A 22,601-nucleotide genomic window follows, 5' to 3' on the forward strand; every position below is an offset into this window, starting at 1 on the left:
TACAAATTATTTGTATATTTTTTGTATTAATAATTATTTTATGTATTAATAATAATTATCATCATTATCATTATTATTATTATTCTCAGATTTCCATGGAGTCAAAGACTCATCATGGGAGATCCTCCTATCACATATACACAGTTAATCATACCATGACTTAAATACATTCATAATCTCTGCAAATATCACACTCTCGGACGAAGTTTGCAAATCATTCACCACTTCCCATGCAAAAAAACTGCCTCTTACTCCTTTGCTCACACCCTCTTTATACAGTTTCCAGTGTTGACTTCTTGTTCTTTCTTCCCCATCTCCCACCATTCTATGAAATATCTCTATAACATTAATTTGATAAAAAACCCTTACTAACTTAGATGTCTCCATCATATCTCATCTCCTCCTCCTATCCATTAGGCTCTGTAAACTGTATCTTCTCAACCTCTCTTCATACTCAATATTCAGCAGACCAGAAACCACATTGGTCAATTGCCTCTGAACTCTTTCCAATACCTCTTCATCCTTTTGAAAACCAGAATGAAGGATGAAGAGGTATTGGAAAGAGAAAAAAAACATATACAGGTAACAGATAAAAAAATGGAAACACTGAGCTATCGGATCATATTATCAATAGTTGTAATGCAGCATCTACGATGCATCAAACACAGAGGCATGGTTCAATGATCTTTCTGTATGACAGAGTAAGGACCTGCTGCAATGAGTCCATTGGCTCCATGGAGGTCATGTTAATAATACATAATAATATACACTCTGAAAGGAAGTGTGATTTGCATTATGAGATAAGGCAATTGAGGCGAAGTCACAGTCTCTATATACAAGTAGACACTAAGATACTTCATTTACAAACATTGTTTTGTTAGACTTGGATAAGGATTAAAACAAGAATATAATTTCTTATCAAATATAACTTTGTTAATAATTGGTGGTTTATATATAGAAAGGATATTCATATATATTATATCTTAATATTTATCCTACCATAGAGATGATCTCTGTTTCTAACAATTAGTTTTTTTATTTCCGAGTGTACCTATATATTATTATATGCACAAGGGTTCACTCCAATTGGTGCAATGATCTTAACTCTTTCTTTCAGAATTCAAATAATCACTGACTCAAGACCAAAATACAAAATAAACACATTTAATAAAACAAAAACAATATATATATATATACACTTCAAGCAATATTACATAACTAACTACAAATTAATTGGATCCAAGGCTTTTTTAAAATAAACTTACACTTAAGACTAGACTAAACCCTTTGTTTGCACAATCACAAAATGTTTATAGCCAGTTTCTTTCTCTGTCAAGGCCTTTTCAGAAGATATATGACTCTATTCTTCATTTTTACAGGATCATTCTCATCAATTATGTAGCACACATTAATTCTTCCGAACTTAATTCTATCTCTTTTCTTCAGTAGAAATAATAGTCAGATCCGGCGTCCTTAATACAGATGAAACTTCCTAATCAGTTTTCTCGAACATTCCTTTAAAACGTAAACAGCAAATTCTTCTTTTATTCACTAAATGCTTATTGACAATCTTACTCTTCCAATTAAAAAAACTTACAGTTCTACGATTCTCTTTTCGGAATCAACTATAAATCTTTCAATTAGTGTTTCCTCTAATATTCCATTTAAAACGCATATAGCAATATTTTCTTTTATTTATCCACATACTTATTCCACATTAAAACTTAATAGTTCCATGATTCCTTTTTCGGAATATATTTTTAATTTTCCTCCGACTGTCACATAAAAAAACTTAAGTTCCTCCGAACCTAAATATCTGCCGGCTTGTGTTCTAAATTCCTTCCAAACGCTCTCTTGTTTACAGCTGTTACTCAGATACCCAACGCTTTCATTGTCAGCTGTCAATCACACATCAAACTTCTTGGCGAGCATGCACACTCCTTGAAAACGACAAACGAGAAACTAGGTGTATAATGGCTGACACGGTTGTTTCCGTTTGCGACAAGAGAATGTCTTCATAAAACACAAAACTTAATATTTCAAACCATAATAAAATTTGTTTAAAGTAACACAACTATTCAAATCCGGTAAGTACATTAAATTTTAACTGCTTTACATATTAGGGCAAGATTGTGCCACTTCATAAAGCAGGTGATCGAACTCAAGCATCAATCTATAGGCCTATCTGTGTGTCAGGTGTTGTGGTTAAGTTGTTGGAGAAGCTTGTGAGAACTAGGATCCAGAGTTGGGTTGACAACAATGGTATAATCTTTGATGGACAGCATGGATTTGCTAAAGGGAGGTCAAGTTTTAGTAATCTACTTACTTATTACAATAAAGCGACTGCTTCCTTGGACAGAGGAAAAGGATACACAGCAATATACTTGGATTTCACAAAGGCTTTTGATAGAGTACCTCATGATAAGTTGACAGTCAAACTAGAGCAGATGAGGTTGGATATTAGATTAGTGCATTGGATTGGAGACTGGCTATGTGATAGGTATCAACAAGTTGTGTATGGGGGTGCGATATCCAGGAAAAGGAAAGTTACTAGTGGAGTGCCTCAGAGGTCTGTTTTAGGGCCATTACTGTTTAACTTGTATATTAATGATATTGGTGAAGATTTGGATGGAGATATTCAGTTGTTTCCAAATGATGCAAAGTTGGGACAAACCATAAAGAGTAGTGAAGATGTTGTGGCCTTGCAAGAAGACTTGAATAAATTGAGTGATTGGGCACGGAAATGGGGATGTGAGATGTTGCAAAATGTAAGGTTTTAAAATTTGGAAAACAAAGATGGGATGCAGAATTTATGCTTGGTGAGAATATATTGTTGGAGGTAGAGGAAATAAGAGATCTGGGGGTGATAGTGGATAAGGATCTAAAATTTAGGGGACACATCGCCAAAATTGTGAAGACAACACAAAGGCTTCTGGGAATAATGCGGAGGACACTGACGTGTAGAAGTAGGGAGATTCTTGTTCCATTGTATAAGGCTTTGATTAGGCCACACATGGACTATTGTGCCCAGATTTGGTCACCGGGTTTTCAGAAGGATGAAGAGATGTTGGAAAGGGTCCAAAGGCGACTGACTAAGGTTGTTTCTGACCTCTGGAATGTTGAGTATGAGGAAAGATTGAGAAGATGTAATTTGCAGAGTCTGGTGGAGAGAAGGAAGAGGGGAGATATGATAAAGACCTACAAGTTGGTAAGGGGTTGTTATAAGATCAATGGTGGAGAAGTTCTACAGAGAATAGTGGGAGATCAGGGGAGAACCAGAGGTCATCCCAGGAAACTGTATAAAGAGGGCGTGAGTAGGGGAGTGAGAGGCAGGAGGATTTTTTTGTGCAGAGTTGTGAATGATTGGAATTCCTTGCCTGAGACTGTGGTGTCTGCAAGGAGTTTGAGTGTGTTTAAGACACGGTATGATGAGCAGTGTGTGTGTGTGATAAAAGGACCTCCCAGATGAGTCTTTGACTCCATGAGGTCTTGTTTAATAATAATAATAATAATATCACTTTTAACAAAACAATTTCCATAACGGGCACATCGTAAGTGTCGACAATGCGTGTTATGTAAACAAAACTAATAAACATACTAACATAAACAATACGTAAAAATATTCAGAATTTTAATTATGATTATTTTTACGTCTTCCCTCAAAATTTCTTAACCAATTGTATACTCTGCATCCTATCCTTGTCTACTAAATTCTAGTGCCTTACACTTTGCAACATTGAATTGGCAGCTTCACTCACACAGTCTATTCATATCTTCCAAAGTCACAACACCTGCTCTACTCCTCAGAGTTCTTATTATTTCTCAGAGTTCCTCATTTTTATTATCCCAGAAGATTCTTTATCCCTGTATTTTTATTCCTACCTATATGTTATCTTCCCTTAAGAAATTTTTGCATATGCCAATAATACTTATTAATGCCACAAACTCACTCTTATTTCTGATACCCCTTGAATTAGTATACAAACACAATCTATGGCAAGTCCCATAAGTCATGATTATTTCATCACTCCCTTATACTGTCTCATCAGTCTCTGACCTCATCCAACTTTCCCTTCCTATTTTTATAAAACCTCTAAACTTTCCCTGATATAACTGATACCAGTTATATCAGGGAGGCCATCCTCCTACTTACACTCTGCTCACTCTAACTGCTTATGCTCTACATTTTTTTTCACTCTGTCCTACCATAATCATATTTTCACTGTTATATTCATCTACCTTCCACAATCCTTGCTGATATTTTTCTTTGCCTTTACTTTATTTTGTCTTAGTGCATTTTCTATAAATGTCCAACACTAAACCTCAAATGCAGTTAATCTCTTTCAAACTATTCAACTTTCCTTCAAATATACTGTCATATATTCCCAAACTGCATATGTTTTGCCTCACACAACTTAGCACCATGCCATTAATTTCCACTCTTCATCTCAACTCACTTATTATAATGCACACCAACCACTTTTCCCTCTTCCAATCCACATCCACTACCATCATTTTTGTTCTTTATTATTTCACTCTTGGCAAATTCTCTTTCTTCAAACATTCTGATCTTATCATCCCATTTCTTGCGCATACACATGCACACACACACTACTTATATTCTCATTCTCTTTATTCATCCTTATAGTTCAAGATGATTTCACTTTTTTTGATGCACACAGAAAACAATTTCTTGCAAATATCTTAGAGAAAACTTTTTATACTGCCAACACTCATTTCTTAATACAACAATACATAAAAATTACCAACCACTTATCTCTTTTAAAACAAATTCTCACCTTACCACCTGTATTTATTTTGCATTTCCAGTAACATTCCTCAATATAGTTAGTAAATTCTTGGAAGTCAGGAATAACAAGTTCTTGGCGAAGGGCCTTGCCTATTAGCTCAACACTTTCTGCAACAACACTATAATGGAATATTTTTAAATAAATAATTACTTTTCTTTTAAGTTTAGTATACCAGATTACAATGAAAAAATATTACAGTTTTTTATAATGATTAATTTCATGCAAAATGAGTATTAAATGTAACCATATTAAGTCATATACAAAGAGAATTAGTACTAGGTATAATGAACACTTAGTATTGAATTAGTGACAAGGAAGAATTCATCATGCAGAATATCCACAATTCTTCATGATACACTCTTAACAAGGGGGTTTCACATGCATTTTTGGTGGAGGAATTAGCACAAAGAATCTTGTTGCTCCTCCCTCAAATTAATTATTTTATTCACAGGATGTAGGGATCTATCTTTTGATCCATCCTTCAACAATATTCCAGAAGTGTTCGGTAGGATTATGATGGGAATTTCAGCAGACCATGACATCTATCCAAATAATGGTACTATTATTAACCCAATATCCAGAATTGGGTTAATAATAGTAGCATTCTCTTTGATGGGCTGCATGAGTTTGCTGTCCATCAAAGAAACCATATCAGTTAACTGAGTTTTTTTTTCCCTACAGACAGCTAGAATAAGTGAAACATGATTAGATGAGAATGATATCCTGAGAAGGAATGCAAATGGTTTTCCATGAAGATAGGAAGACAAGAAGGGGGGGGGGAGAGTACTGCTGATGATAGCAAGGAAATCATGTCTGCACAAGGGAAAATAGTGGTAATGGTTTTCGAGCAGTATGGTATGAGGTGGAAGTTGATAGGATGAGATATTTAGTTAGGTGCTGTTATAGGACAGGGAATGTTGAGAGTAGAGATGAAGAGATGTATATGCAATTTGGCTTAGAGAGCAAGAGAAGGATGATCGTTATGGATGATATTTTATTATGACAATATTGACTGTAATGAAGAAATAGCCTCAGGGAATAAGGAAAATAATTTCTTGAGTTCTTAAGAGACAACTATCTTAGGCAATATGTAATTATTATTATTATTACATAACACCTCCAGGGAGTCCAAAGACTCACTTGAGGGAGGGCACTTACTCAACCATTCTCCATCTCCACGAATGGCATCTATTTGATTCACCTTCATCATCTACACACCAATGGCATCTACTGTCAACCACCATCGCTAGTATTTTCATAGACAATCACAAACATTCATGCCCATGGCAGGAGAGCAGATATGCTAAGCACTCAGCCAACCAGGCTGGCAACAAAGTTCTTGGCTGGGTCATTGTTGGACTGGCAGTGTAGTGGCTTCAATGTTGAAGCCACTAAATTGAAACCATGTAGTTTTTTCACAATAATGAAACCATGATTTTGTATTTTTGTTTAATGATGTTTTTTGTTTAACAGTCACTGTTGTCAAATGGAGGGGGGACATCATTGGTGGATTGATTATGGAAATTGCATGCAATCTGCACAATACAATATTTAATATGCAATGAAGGGCACATGAGGGTTGAGTCTTAAATCTGGTCATATCATCATAGGATGTGCTTGTGAATAGACTGTCTAATCTTTCCCAGTTGGTGAGTGTGACCATGAAAGATCACCTCAGTTGTCAACAGTCATATGAGTATTTTTTGTGAAGAAGGGATATATGTGGAATTACAGGGCCACTGATTATGAAAGCTTAGGACACAAGCAGGAGCTATAGCATGGAAAGATGAGTTGAGTGAAAAGGAGACAGATGATGCTTGGGCATTGATCAAGAGCCATGCAAAACTACAATGTCTGACTGTATTCCAAAGGTTAAAATGCTAAATAAGGTAGGAGTAATAAAATGGAGGAATGAAAGGATTAATCATGAAATCTGGAAGAAGGCACTGTGGAGTAATACAAGGTAAATGTTGGTATGATGGGTACAAAGAACAGGTCAGGAAAGTGACTCAGTTGGTAAAAAAAGCAAAAGTAAAGCATGAACAGAAATTGACCAGTCAAGCCAAGAAAAATCCTAGTGGGTTCTTTTGATATGTGGCAAGTAAAAGAAATAATGACTATGAAAGAATGATGTAAGGGATGACAATGGTAGAATGGTAACTACTGCAGAGGATATAGTTCAGGAATTCAGTGGGCAGTTTATTAGGGTATTTAATCCTCATTAATGTAACATCATGAAAACCTTGAGTATAGAGGGTTTGGTGGACAAGGGAACTGATAGTGAGCAAACAAGAGGCATATGAGGGTAGTAGAACTTGATGGTATACCGTATTTACTTGAATATAACTTGCACTTTTTTTTCCCAAAATTAATGCTAAAAAATTATGGTGCAAGATATATGCAGGGATTTTTGGAAACTAAAGTTTTCAAGAAAAAAAAATTGAAAATGGGTATGACTTAGCAATAATCTCCTATTCATTTTCGCTACTTCTGGCCTCAAGAACAGTTTCCTTGCGTGCATCATCAAAGTCATCTACCCAAATAGTGTCATCTTCTTTACCATTATTTCAAGCAAAAATTAAAAAAGTTATAAGTTGAGATACATAATGAACAATCCTTCACGAATGAGAAGTGAAAGCAAAGCATGAAACAGACAGCAATGGTAGGCCAGTAGAGATAGAGCAGCTATGAAGACGTGCATGTGATTGGTGCGGTATTAACAAAAGGTTGCATGACCCAATGACAAAGGCAAGCCAACAGTTTTTAAGCTGAAATGCTAATTCTCTTCAACCGATTTCCATAACAACATTCATCATATATTTCTTAGTTTTAACATGTTCATGATGGGGTGGTGTTTTGCCCATTTATCATTCCGACAGAACATCTCATTATCGTTTGTGTACTGCTTCTGCATCGAGCGCCCAGGCTCCACTCACACAAAGTTTCACCCTTCGGTTGAATTTTATTGCTGCTTGTTTGCATGCCACTTTCATGTCGAGCTGGCAGGCAGATTCACACACACATTAGGTGGCATGTTTCAATTTTTAGTCGAATTTTATTTGAAGTTTGCCTTTGTGATCTGTCTAAATGACATTGAAAATTTCAAATGTAATCAAACACTTATTTCATGTAATCGAAAAATTGGACAATAGTTTTTAGGTAGATATTGTGTTTGCCAGTGCAAAATATGGTTTTGCTCGACAGCCTAGTTTCTGTGGGATGTCATAAGGATGACTTCCGTTATGAACGTTATAAGCAGCAGGCTAGAATAGTCACAAATGTTGTATGGAAAGTAAAATCTGAGTATGACAACCCACAAGAATTCTATCGATATGCTGCAAGCAAAAGAAAGAATGAGTATGAAAGAATAACTCTTCTAAATCCTGATGGAGTGAGGGTTACAGTTGCAGAAGAGATTGTTCAGTTAATGAGTGCCCATTTTGTTAAAAGCTATCAACCTGGTGGGTGTATGCAACATTGAGCTCACTGTTACCTCTTCACTAGATGAAGAAATGCAGGTCTATGAGTGTTAGGATGACATATTACAGCTGTTGCACAAATTGAATAAGAATTCAGCAATAGGGACTGATGGGATATCAGCATGTGTGCTAAAAGAGTCTTCAGCTGAACTGGCCATTCCTTTGACTAGGCTGTTTAATATAAGTCTCAGAACAGGAAAGATTCTGCAGGAATGGAAGGAGTGTATGGTAATTCCATTGCACATAGGTGATGCAAGGACCGATGTATCCAACTATTGACCAATTAGTATCTCAGAAGTGGTGGTGAAGATTTTGGAAAAATTGGTTAGGGCTCACATTCAGAAATGGGTTGACAGTGAATCTCTACTTTGCAATGAGCAAGATGGGTTTACTAAGGGAAGGTCATGTTTTAGCAACTTGCTCACATTCTATGACAATGTTACCATTGAACTAGACAAGGGAAATGGATACACCATGATACTTTTGGATTTTGCTAAGGCTTTTGACAGAATACAGCATCGTAGACTGTTGCATAAATTGGAGAAATTGGGTTTAGGTTATAGAATATTATCATGGGTAAGAGGATGACTGACTGACATATTAAAAAGTGGTATAAGGACGATGTGAGTCTGCAAGATTTAAGGTAACAAGTGGTATACCACAAGGATCAGTGCTTGGTCCATTGTTATTCAATCTGTACATTAATGATATTGGGAAGGATTTGACAAGTGACATACAGCTATTTGCTGATGATGCAAAGATAGGTAGGTAGCGTAATCAGAAATTCTGCTGATAATGCAGTACTTGCAGAATGATTTGAATAGGCTGGAATTGTGGGCATGGGAAAATGGGTGTCAGTTCAATGTTAGTAAATGTAAAGACATTCGCTTAATCATGATTAGATATCCAATGTCATATTATATTGATGGGATTAGGCTACAAGAAACTGATGAGGCTAGGGATCTTGGAGTGTTAATAGATAGGAAGTTGAAGTTCAGGGGCCATGTGGCATAGATTGCAAATACAACTCAAAAGATAATTGCAATGCTGAAATGAACATTCACATGTAAAGATAAGGATGTTATTTTGCCTCTTTACAAGGCCTTGATAAGACCTCACTTGGACTATTGTGCACAGGTCTGGTCTCCTGGATTCCATTGGGATTCTGATATATTGGAGAGAGTACAAAGGATATCAGGAATCTGAATACTGAGAATTTGTAGACTGCATACACTAGCAAACAGGAAAAAGAGGTTGATATGATTGAGACTTACAAACTTCTGAAAGGTCATACAGGATTTCAATTGGAATTTTTCAATTTATGGAGGGTGGGGATAGGACGAAAGGGCATCCTTGGAAGCTGAGAATGAAGGCTGCTAAGAAGAGGGTGAGGACTAGATTTTTTTTCTCTTAGGGTGGTGCTAATTGCAATGGATTGCCATTGGATGTTGTGAGTGCAAGCAGTGTGAATGAATCAAGAATAAGTAATATAGCTGGTGTGTGTAGTATGTAGCCTCCCTCGATGAGTCTCTGACTCCTTGGAGATCTCTCTTAATAATAATAATAATTAAAGAGCACTTTACCAGCATATTCTTATACTAGTTAAATGATGCTATGCAATATGTAAATGGAGGCAAATATTAGGGAAATTATAGGTGAAAGAATCAGAAATGCATCAGGTGTTGATCAGGTTTATGATAATAAAGTTGTGGGAATGGATGACCTATGATCACTCTCACCGATTGCCACCAATCAGTGAGAGTGACCATAGGGTCTTGACTTGGGAGGTGGCTAAAGGTGTAGAATTTTCAATTAAGATAGGGTACATGTGGAATTATCAGGCTGGAAAGTATGACAAGCTTAGGAGTTTGACTGGTTCAGTGCCATGGCATGTACAACTGCAAGGACTAGAAGTCGATAGTGCATGGAAGGTAGTTAAGAAGTTTTTGCATGAAGCAATGGCTGACTGTATACCTAGAGTATGAATAATAAATCAACTAGGGGTTAAATGGATGAATAACACCATTAAGCTTGAGCTGCAAAAAAAAAGAAACAACTGTGGAGGGAATTTAAGGAGAATGGTGACCGGCAGGCACATGAATAGTATAAAGTGCAGGCCAAAAGGGTAACGAGTGTGGTAAGAAAAGCAAAAAAGGATTACGAAAGAACATTGGCCATGCAAGCTAAAGAGAATCCTAAACAGTTTTTTAGATATGTAGCAAGTAAAAGGAAAAATGTACATGGCAGAATGATTTTAAAGAATGCCGATGGTAGGGAGGTAACTGAATCAGTTGATATAGTTGAGTTACTGAGTGAGCACTTTGCAAGAACATATCATCCAGGTGGTGACATTGCAGAAACGAATGTACCAGTAGATTATACGGGAATTGTGGTGAATGAAGTGGAGGTGAGTAGTCTATTGCATAACCTCAATGTCAATACATCTGTGGGATTGGATGGTATACCAGCTCGTGTTGTACGAGAAGCAGCTAAAGAATTGTCAGTACCCTTGACCTTTTTGTTTAATTTGAGTCTCGGGTATGGGTTAGTCCTGAGGGGGTGGAAAGAGGGGAAAATAGTTCCACTGCATAAAGGTGGTTCCAAGACTGCTGTTGTAAATTACCGACCGATAGCATATCAGGAATTATTGTCAAGGTCTTAGAGAAATTAGTCAAGAAAAGAATACAGGATTGGATAGATGAAAATGGGATATTGTATGGGGGACAACATGGTTTTGTGAAGGGTAGATCATGCCTCAGTAACTTGCTCACTTTTTATAACACAGTGACGGCTGAACTGGATAGGGGTAATGGGTTTACAGTAATACTACTGGACCTTGCCAAGGCTTTTGATAGGATACCACATAGAACCCTAATCAGTAAACTGGAGCAGATGGGGATAGATATAGGGTTGGTGAGATGGATAGGAGGGTGGTTGAAGGAGAGATACCAGAGAGTGGTTTATTCAGGAGTAAAGTCTAAAAGACGGCTTGTGACTAGTGGAGTGCCACAGGGCTCTGTTCTTGGACCACTGCTTTTCAATTTGTTCATCAATGATATAGGAAAGGATTTGATAGGAAGTGTTCACTTGTTTGCTGATGATGCAAAGTTGGGTAGAGCAATTATGAGTGCACAGGATGTCAAAATTTTACAGACGATTTGGATAGTTTAAAGGACTGGGCTAGGAAAAATGGATGTCAGTTTAATGTGGCAAATTGTAATGTTATGCACTTTGGAGTGAAAAGAATAGCAGCAGTATATCGCATTGGTGGAACCGTACTCCAGGAGATTGATGAGGCCAGGGATTTGGGAGTGTTGGTGGATAGGGAATTGAAGTTTAGGGGGCACATTGCAAAAGTGACTAAAACAGCTCACCAAATCACTTGGCTTCTGAAAAATACTTTAACATGCAGAGACAAACAAGTTGCTGTTCCTCTGTATCGAGCCTTGATAAGACCCCATCTGGACTACTGTGCCCAGTTATGGGCACCAGGGTTTCTTCATGATGGGGAGGAAGTGGAGAGGATCCAGAGACCAAGATGATAGCAGGTCTGTGAAATGAACCTTATGAGAATAGGTTGAAGATTTGTGGGTTGCAGAAATTGGTCGATAGGCGAAGGAGGAGTGATATGATTGAGACATTCAAATTACTGAAGGGTTTCTATAAGATTGATCCAGAAGATATTTTTGAAAATATGACTGGTGGTGGTGGGAGGACTAGGGGCCATGAATGGAAGCTGGACAAGAGTGTTGTTAGCAAGGGTGTTAGAGCTAGGTTTTTTACTTGGAGAGTAGTGAATGAATGGAATAAGCTTGCAAAAAACAGTTGCCTATACCTTTGACCTGGTTATTAAATGAAAGTCTGACAGTGGAAAAGGTTCCTAAGGAGTGAAAAGAAAGTAAAATAATACCACTCCACAAATGGTTCTAGGACAGAAGTTTCCAATTATAGACCAGTCTGTATATCTGCAGTTGTAGTGCAGAAGAGAATATAGGATTGAATGGACATAGAATTCTTTATGATAGTTGATATAGGTTTGTAAAGGGGAAAGTCTTGCTTTAGCTATTATATTAGATTATTATTACTATTATTATTATTACTATTATTACGGGCAACTCCAGGGAGTCATTAGACTCATTGAGGGAGGCCCCAAATCATATTCATCACAACTATTTGACATTCATACAGTATCTATCATACCTCCCCTTAAACTCATTCACTGTCACAGCATCCACTACAGACTCAGGGAGCGCATTTCACTCATTCACTACTCTAAAAGTAAAGAACCCAGCTCTAACACCTTTACTAACCACACTTTTGCCCAGTTTCCATGGATGTCCCCTAGTCCTCCCACAACCAGCCCTGTTCTCAAAAATATCTTCTGAATTAATTTTATAGAAACCCTTCAGTAATTTGAATGTCTCAATCATATCTCCCCTCCTCCGCCTATCAACCAATTTTTGCAACCCACAAATCCTCAACCTGTTCTCATACGGTTCATTCCACAGACCTGCTATCATCTTGGTCACTCGCCTCTGGATCCTCTCCACCTCCTCCCCATCAAGAAGAAACCTAGGTGACCAAATCTGAGCACAGTAGTCTAGATGGGGTCTTATCAAGGCTTGATAGAGAGGAACAATAACCTGCTTGTCTCTGCTTGTCAACGTATTCTTCAGCAACCAAGTGATTTGATGAGCTGTTTTGGTCACTTTTGAAATGTGTCCCCTAAATTTCAATTTCTTATCCACCAGCACTCCTAAATCTCGTGCCTCATCAATTTCCTGGAGCAAGGTTCCACCAATGCAGTAAACTGCCGCCAATCTTTTCACCCCAAAATGCATAACCTTACATTTTGCCACATTAAACTGACATCCATTCTCCTTAGCCCAGACCTCCAATCTATCCAAATCATCCTGCAAAATTTTGACATCATCTGCATTCACTATTGCCCTACCCAACTTCGCATCATCCGCAAACAAATGAACTGTTCCTCTCAGATCATTTCCTATATCATTTATGAACAAATTAAACAGCAGTGGTCCAAGAACAGATCCTTGTGGCACACCACTAGTCACAGGCCGTCTTGTGGGCTCTACTCCCGAGTAAACCACTCTCTGATATCTCTCCGTCAACCACCCTCCTATCCATCTCACCAACCCTATGTCCATTCCCATATGCTGCAATTTACTGATTAGAATTCCATGTGGAATCCTGTCAAAGGCCTTGGCAAGGTCCGGTAGAATCACCGTAAACCCATTACCCTTATCCAGTTCAGCCGTCACTGTGTTATAATACGTGAGCAAGTTACTGAGGCATGACCTACCCTTCACAAAACCATGCTGTCCCCGATACAGTATCCCATTTTCTTCTATCCAATCTCGTATTTTCCTCTTGACTATTTTCTCTAAGACCTTGACAATGATTCCTGATATGCTAATCGGTCGGTAATTTACAACAGCAGTCTTGGAACCACCTTTATGCAGTGGAACTATTTTCCCCTCTTTCCACCCACTCGGGACTAACCCAGACCCGAGACTCAAATTAAACAAAATGGTCAAGGGTACTGACAATTCTTTAGCTGCTTCTCGTACAACACGAGCTGGTATACCATCCAATCCCACAGATGTATTGACATTGAGGTTATGCAATAGACTACTCACCTCCACTTCATTAACCACAATTCCCGTATAATCTACTGGTTTATTCGTTTCTGCAATGTCACCACCTGGATGATATACTTTTGCAAAGTGCTCACTCAGTAACTCAACTATCTCAACTGATTCAGTTACCTCCCTACCATCGGCATTCTTTAAAATCAATCTGCCATGTACATTTTTCCTTTTACTTGCTACATATCTAAAAAACTGTTTAGGATTCTCTTTAGCCTGCATGGCCAATGTTCTTTCGTAATCCTTTTTTGCTTTTCTTACCACACTCGTCACCCTTCTGGCCTGCGCTTTATACCGTTCATGTGCCTGCCGGTCACCCTTCTCCTTAAATTCCCTCCATAGTTGTTTCTTTTTTTTGCAACTCAAGCTTAATGGTGTTATTCATCCATTTAACCCCTACTTGATTTATTATTCAGACTCTAGGTATACAGTCAGCCATTGCTTCATGCAAGCACTTCTTAACTACCTCCCATGCACTATCAACTTCTAGTCCTTGCAGTTGTACATGCCATGGCACTGAACCAATCAAACTCCTAAGCTTGTCATACTTTCCCGCCCGATAATTCCACATGTACCCTGTCTTAATTGAAAATTCTACACCTTTAGCCACCTCCCAAGTTAAGACCCTATGATCACTCTCACCGATTGGTGGCAATGTGGTCATATTTGTTACAGCCAAATCCTCAGATGTAATTACTAGGTCAAGCACTCTCTGACCCCTAGTATTTTCCATTACATGCTGTCGCAGATAGTTATCCCTTAATAACCGCATAAAATCCAGTTCCTTCCTCCCGTGTGTCCTCTCCTCACTCCAATCAATGCGACCATAGTTGAAATCTCCCATAATAAACACCCTCCTTCCACTCATTTCTTCTATTTGCTTGTGCATACTGTCACCACCATCTTTTCCATCACCTGGTCTATAGCAGCACCCAATTGTATATTTAGTTCTGCTAGCCACACTCTCACACCAAATGGCCTCAAATGTGCTCTTTTCTCTATCCTGCAATTCAACTTCTATTCTCCTTGGCTGGAGCTCATCAGCTATCATCAACAATACTCCTCCCCCATTTTATTCTCTCTGTCATTCCTGAACACACTATACCCATCACATTCAATCCCACTAGTTATATCATCTACAGTCAGCCATGTTTCACTAATACCTATAACCTGTGGTCTGGAAGTGCCAACCATGGCCAAAAACTCTTCCTTCTTGTTCCTAATACTCCTAGTATTAGTGTACATGAATTTAAGACCCCCATTAGCCCCAACCCTACCTTGATGCCTTATATTAACTATCCCACTCAGATTTGTTGTCCTTATTTGCTCTGGCATATTATATTCATTCTTACATTCAACTGCCTCCATAAGGACTGTATCTCTACTCCCCCCCCCCTAACAAATCTAGTTTTCCTGAATTTGCACATCCACTACATTCAGCAACACTTTCTCAAGTCTTCTTACACCGTAACCATTCAAATGCAAGCCATCCATCTTATATAGATCCTTTCGCCCATCAAACTCACTCCACACATCCACAAATTCCACACCACTCGTCATACATAACCCACGCATAAAGTCATTTGCAATTATAGCCCTCCTTTTAAACATTTCACTGTCATACCGTGGCAAAAGACTAATCATTCTAACTCTCTCACTCTTTTCTTTTGCTACCTCAAACAATTCATTCAGGTCTTCTATCATTTCCATTTTATCTCCTTTCAAATCATTCGTACCTGCCACAACAATCATTTCTTTCACCCTTTCCTTTTGCTCTCTAATAGACTCAGTTACGTCCTTTATGGTCGCACCAGGTTGGTACGATTTTGTCAAATCCTCTACTAACACACCTCGTACTAACGAGTCTCCATACAGCACTCTATCCTTCATTTTGTTCATGTTCACATTCATACGTCTATTTTTCCTGTCATACCTTTTATTATTGGTTGGTTCATTCAGTCTACTTTTGTTCATGCACTCTAGCTGCTGTTTTGCTCTTTCTATCGCACAACAACGCGATCTCACTCAATGCATCTATCTCATCTTTGTTGTTCTCTGAGAAACCATTTATACTATCATTCACAATCTCACAATTTTCATGTACAACCTTGCCGTTTCTTGTCATATCCCTATTTCCTTCATTCTGAAGGTTGACAAAAATATCACACTCACGATCGAAAATACACTTCAATTCCGCATTCTCCCTACATTTTCTACACACATTCAATCCTTTATCATCATCTAACCACACTCCGACCGCACTCCGCAAAGCGTACATTTCACAGCTAGTACACTGACTCATTTCTTTTATGCTACCGTTCTTTGATAACGATGGCGAACCTTCATTACTGGCCGCCATTTTCCTACGCACAGGTGCCATATTTATCTGTAACGTGTTTTGTCAAATTAAACGTTATAACACACCAAAATTAGACGCACTAAAATACGCAAGGCAAACAAAACAAAACTACACAATATTAAGTAATTTGTATCGATAACTGAAAATGATACTTATCTTATCTGGAGCATGCACGAACACTACTCATTACGAATTCATCTAGCGGCGACTTCCCGACATAGATTATGTTATAAAACACTTTAGTACACTAACCACGTTAATAAAGCTCTAATAATATACCAAAATTAAACACTTAAGTCCATTAAATTGAATCCAAAACACCAATAAATCAACAAAAAACACAAATCTCTCAGGAGCTCTCCGATAGCACGTCCGTTCACCAGCTAGCCTCGACACCCTCGACCTTTATTATATATTATTATATTAGATATATTATATTAGAACTGTATGGGAGTGATGGACTGCATTTGAGTGGTTATGGAGTGAGTCGCTTGAGAGACTGTTGCTCGAAGGTAGAGAAGTGAATAGAGAGAATGAAACAGATCGAGAGGGGAGTGATGAGGAAGAGCAGGAGAGTAAGACAGATGAGATTGAAGAGGTGGATATGAATGGGGAAGTGAGTGGTATGAGTATAGAAAATGAGAGAATAGGTGTGCAAGAGGAGCAGAGAAACGGAGAGGCTCAGGGTGGACAGGGATACACAGCGTGAGAAAGGTGGATGCTCAAAGAGGATGTGAGAGCATGTGTAGACAGGAAAGGAATGGGATGACCTAGGATCAAGAGGAAACAGAATCGAAGAGGATTCTAAAATGAATAAGCAGAAAGGGAAATGGCCTCAGTCGAGCATGAGAGATCACATCGAGAGTGGAACTATCTGTATCAGTGGAACTAGCTGTAGATCCAGAAATGAGCTGTTGTGTTTGTTTACAAATGCTAGAAGTATAAGAAACAAGGCAGATGAAATGGTTGCACTAATTGCGTCTGTTCACCCAAAGATTGTCGGAATAAGTGACACATAGTTGGAAGAGGACGACATCCTGACAGGAATAGAGATGGAATGGTATGATGTGTTTCGTGAGGATAGAAGGGGTAAAAATGGAGGGGGAGTGCTATTGATGATAGAGAAAGAGTTATGGCCATACAAAGTAGAGATGAAAGACGGAAATAGTGCCAGTGGTTTTGAGGCAGTATGGTGTGAGATAGAGGTGAATAGAATCAAATACTTGGTGGAATGTTGTTATAGACCTGGTAATGTGGATGGTGGCGATAGTGAAATGTATAGTCAAATAAGCCAAGCAAATAAGAAAAGGGTGATCATTATGGGTGATTTTAATTATGGCAATATAGACTGGAATGAAGAGATAGCAACCGGAGGTAAAGAAAATGAGTTTCTTGAGTTTTTGAGGGATAAATACTTCAGACAGTATGTAACAGAGGGCACACGAGGATTAAGGGTCTTGGATTTGGTCATCTCATCGGAGGATGTAATTATCAATGCGGTGTCAAATCATCCACCAATTGGTGAAAGTGACCATGAGGTGATTACCTGGGTGGTTGCCAGCAGTGCAAGGACCCCTGTGAAAAAAGGGTATATGTGGAACTACAAGGGGGCTGATTATGAAGAGCTCAGGAGACAGTTTGCGGGTGTAGTGTGGAATGAGGAGTTAGCTGGAAAAGAGATCAATGCAGCTTCTGGGATTTTCAGAAACTATCTAGTAGGTGCAATGTCTAAATGTATTCCAAGGGTGAGAAGGTTAAATAAGGTAGGTGTGAGATGGATGAATAAAGAGATTAAGCATGCGATACAGAGAACAAGGGCATTGTGCAGGCAGCATAAGAGAAGTGGAAATAACCAATTTCATGAGGTCTACAAAGACCAGGTAAGGAGGATGACTTGGTTGGTGAGAGTAGCTAAAGAGAGGTATGAACAGCAGTTAGCTAATGAAGCCAAAAAGAATCCTAGGGAGTTCTTTCGATATGTACCCAGCAAAAGAAAGAATGATTATGGAAGGATGACATTGATTGGAGAAAATGGTACAAAGACTGCTGTTGCAGAATGTGTGTGGTGGAGATACTTAACGAGCAGTTCATATAGATCTTTCAGTCTTGTGAATGTGACTTCATGGAGAGATTGAGAGCAGTAGATGATGGGAAGGAGAGACACACTGTAAGTGAGCAAGAGGTGTATGGGGAGTTGAGTAAACTAGATGTTAATAAGGCTGAGGGACTTGATAATATATAGCCACGTATTCTGACGGAATGTGCCATGGAGTTGACACCTGTCATGACATATTTTTTTAATATGAGTCTTGCACTTGGCCAAGCCCCTAAGGAGTGGAAGGAGGGCAAGATTGTGCCACTTCATAAACGAGATGATCGAACTCAAGCATCAAACTATAGGCCTATCTGTGTGTCAGGTGTTGTGGTTAAGTTGTTGGAGAAGCTTGTGAGAACTAGGATCCAGAGTTGGGTTGACAACAATGGTATTATCTTTGATGGACAGCATGGATTTGCTAAAGGGAGGTCAAGTTTTAGTAATCTACTTACTTATTACAATAAAACGACTGCTTCCTTGGACAGAGGAAAAGGATACACAGCAATATACTTGGATTTCGCAAAGGCTTTTGATAGAGTACCTCATGATAAGTTGACAGTCAAACTAGAGCAGATGGGGTTGGATATTAGATTAGTGCATTGGATTGGAGACTGGCTATGTGATAGGTATCAACAAGTTGTGTATGGGGGTGCGATATCCAGGAAAAGGAAAGTTACTAGTGGAGTGCCTCAGGGGTCTGTTTTAGGGCCATTACTGTTTAACTTGTATATTAATGATATTGGTGAAGATTTGGATGGAGATATTCAGTTGTTTCCAAATGATGCAAAGTTGGGATGAACCATAAAGAGTAGTGAAGATGTTGTAGCCTTGCAAGAAGACTTGAATAAATTGAGTGATTGGGCACGGAAATGGGGATGTGAGTTCAATGTTGCAAAATGTAAGGTTTTAAAATTTGGAAAACAAAGATGGGATGCAGAATTTATGCTTGGTGAGAATGTATTGTTGGAAGTAGAGGAAATAAGAGATCTGGGGGTGATAGTGGATAAGGATCTAAAATTTAGGGGACACATCGCCAAAATTGTGAAGACAACACAAAGACTTCTGGGAATGATGCAGAGGACACTGACGTGTAGAAGTAGGGAGATTCTTGTTCCATTGTATAAGGCTTTGATTAGGCCACACATGGATTATTGTGCCCAGATTTGGGCACCAGGTTTTCAGAAGGATGAAGAGATGTTGGAAAGGGTCCAAAAGTGACTGACTAAGGTAGTTTCTGACCTCTGGAATGTTGAGTATGAGGAAAGATTGAGAAGAAGTAATTTGCAGAGTCTGGTGGAGAGGAGGAAGAGGGGAGATATGATAGAGACCTACAAGTTGGTAAGGGGTTGTTATAGGATCAATGGTGGAGAAGTTCTACAGAGAATAATGGGAGATCAGAGGAGAACCAGAGGTCATTCCTGGAAACTGTATAAAGAGGGTGTGAGTAGGGGAGTGAGAGGCAGGTTTTTTTTGTGCAGAGTTGTGAATGATTGGAATGCCTTGCCTGAGAGTGTGGTGTCTGCAAGGAGTTTGAGTGTGTTTAAGATACGGTATGATGAGCTGTGTGTGTGTGTGTGTGTGTGTGTGATAAAAGGACCTCCCCGATGAGGTCTTTGACTCCATGAGGTCTTGGGGTAATAATAATAATAATTAAAGCTTGAAATGACGAGTCAAATTTCGCAGTCCTTGCAGGAGACATGTTAGTATGTAGCCCAATTTATCGAGAAGGAAAAATATCATTGCTGCATCCAGCGAGAGGGCCAAGGGGCCCCGGCCCCCACCCAAAAGAAAAAGGAAAAAACAATAGAAAAATTTCCAAAAATATTTTCCTAAGTAAAATTATTGTTATTTTTTTAATTTATGTTGGCTTCTATTTCTATGCTACTTATGAATTAGCGATCACATAAGTTGGGAATACCCTATCACACTCGGGAATCCTGGCCGCTATGAACACAAAGCAAATGAAGTATTGCTTGGGTGCTACTTTGTTTGCCCGAGCGGGGCCAGAGGAGATCACGGGTATCACGTATTGGCGATCACTGCAGATGTTCAGTCATAGCTCGTATGCAATGCGTAGTGTGTATTCTCAAATCGTCTACTCAACTGCCCCCTGTCCCCCCCCCAAATTAAATCGTGAGTGCTTCCCCCCCCCCAAGATTAGATCTGGAATGCGCCACTGGAAAATAGTATGCTACTTTTTAATGGAATTTGATAATAATCATTATTTATATCCACCTTTGAGGACCATGAAGAACATAACAAACAAGAAAGCAATTCTTCTATATTCCAGAGAGGAAAATCTATAGACTCAGCAACTTTGTTCACTGCCCTCAGATAGAATAGAAATCTTAGGTCACCATCCAACAAAATGTTGGTATTAGCATGTTAACTTCATTACCGAGTGTGTGATACTAATAATCATGCAATTAAGTAAGCAACAGTGTAAACATTTTCTTGTCTTATACATAAATTGCATATACTGTATATAGCTTTAAAAAATACTATTATTAAGATGCACCTTTTAAAAGTTTGTCGGTCCATGTATGCCGATTCTGAAGTTCCATGATCTTGATTTTGTTCACAGATAGCATTCAATTTTGAAGTCATATTCTTGAGTCGTGGATCTGTTTTCCTTAATCCAGATGCTGAAAGTGCCTATATATAATACAAAAGGTATGTTAAGTTTACAAAAAATCATTATTATTAGCATTAATACCGGGGGGGGGGGGGGTTCTGATAAACACCTAGAACAAAAACGATATTAAAGGAACTGATATAATCACAAGAAAGAACATACGAAGATATAAGAATATAAGAACATAAGTTACCTTCATACCTCTGTCTATATGTGAGAAACTTTTATCTGGTCTCTTTTGACTAAAGGGAAGTTAGCCGGTCTCATACAGAGGTACCCGGAAACTCAGGTTTTTCATCATAAAATTTACAGTCATAAAATATATATATATATATATCTCATCCCTCATTAGGAGGGCTCAACCCCATTCCCCCCAAAGTAATGGGGGAGAAAGGAGGGAAGCCTCATACAAACCCGGAAACTCTGGTTTTTCATCATAAAATTTACAGTCATAAAATATATATATATATATAAATATACCTAATCCCTCATTAAGAACGCTCAACCCCCTCCCCAAAAGTGATGGCGGGGAAAGCCTCATACAAATAAAAAAATCAGTTGCTTTAATATGAATTTTGTTCTAGGTATTTATCAGAACTTTTCGACCCACCCCGTGTAGAACTGATTTTAACAACATATCACATAAAGCTGCAATTACTGTTTTTTCACACCATATCAAATATCTATGTGATAAATAAAACGAATTTTCATAGATGGCCTCTTATTTCTCTTTTCTCTATTTGACTTACTTTATTAAAAATTTCTTCTTTATCTATTTGCAGGCTCCCTTCACCATATTATTGTTAATTATTATTACACTTAAGGTTGTTATACAAAGGTCACAGGAATAGCTATTCAAAATAGCCTCAGCCTCATAACTACAATGTTGATAAGAACACTAACTTGTAAGAATAAGGAAGTTAATCTTCTCCTGTACAAGTTTTGATAATATCACATATTAAATAACTGTGCTCAGATATTGTCAGAGGAGATAAGAAGACAACTGAAATGATCCAAGATGATATCAGGTCTATGGAACTATGCATATCAGGAAATGCAGTCATTCAAGCCTGAATAACAAACAGCACAAGCAGGAGGAAAACTCAGGGTTATTATTATTACGGGCAACTTCAAGAAGTCGATAGACTCATCGAGGGAGGCCCTAACATCATGTCAAGAACAACTATTTGACACATTCGCACATTATCTATCATACCTCCCCTTGAACTCATTCACAGTCATGGCACCCACAACAGACTCTGGAAGCTTATTCCACTCATTCACCACTCTCCATGTAAAAAACCTCGTTCTAACACCCTTGTCCAGCTTCCATGTATGGCCCCTACTCCTCCCACCACCAGTCTCCTATTCTCAAAAATATCTTCTGAATTAATCTTATAGAAACCCTTCAGTAATTTGAATGTCTCAATCATATCACCCATTTTCCACCTATCAACCAATTTCTGCAACCCACACATTTTCAACCTGTTCTCATAAGGTTCATTCCATTGACCTGCTATCTTGGTCACTTGTCTCTGGATCCTCTCCACCTC

General features: G+C 38.4%; 1 protein-coding gene across 1 annotated transcript in view; it reads right to left on the bottom strand.

The window, feature by feature from the left end:
• The window catches only part of LOC150097671 (glutaminase liver isoform, mitochondrial-like), a 171,458-nt gene that overhangs the window by 133,257 nt on the left and 15,600 nt on the right, over positions 1-22,601 (bottom strand). The window contains exons 3-4 of the mRNA XM_090407710.1: positions 20,932-21,068; positions 4,800-4,929 (exon numbers count right to left, since the gene is read on the bottom strand). Of these exons, the coding sequence (XP_090263836.1) occupies positions 4,800-4,929; positions 20,932-21,068 (267 nt within the window). The remainder of the gene's footprint in view (positions 1-4,799; positions 4,930-20,931; positions 21,069-22,601) is intronic.

The sequence above is a fragment of the Typopeltis vanoorti genome, chromosome 17, assembly GCF_054136105.1.
Source record: "Typopeltis vanoorti isolate ZY-2024b chromosome 17, IOZ_Tvanoo_1.0, whole genome shotgun sequence".
Taxonomy (NCBI): Eukaryota; Metazoa; Arthropoda; class Arachnida; order Uropygi; family Thelyphonidae; genus Typopeltis; species Typopeltis vanoorti.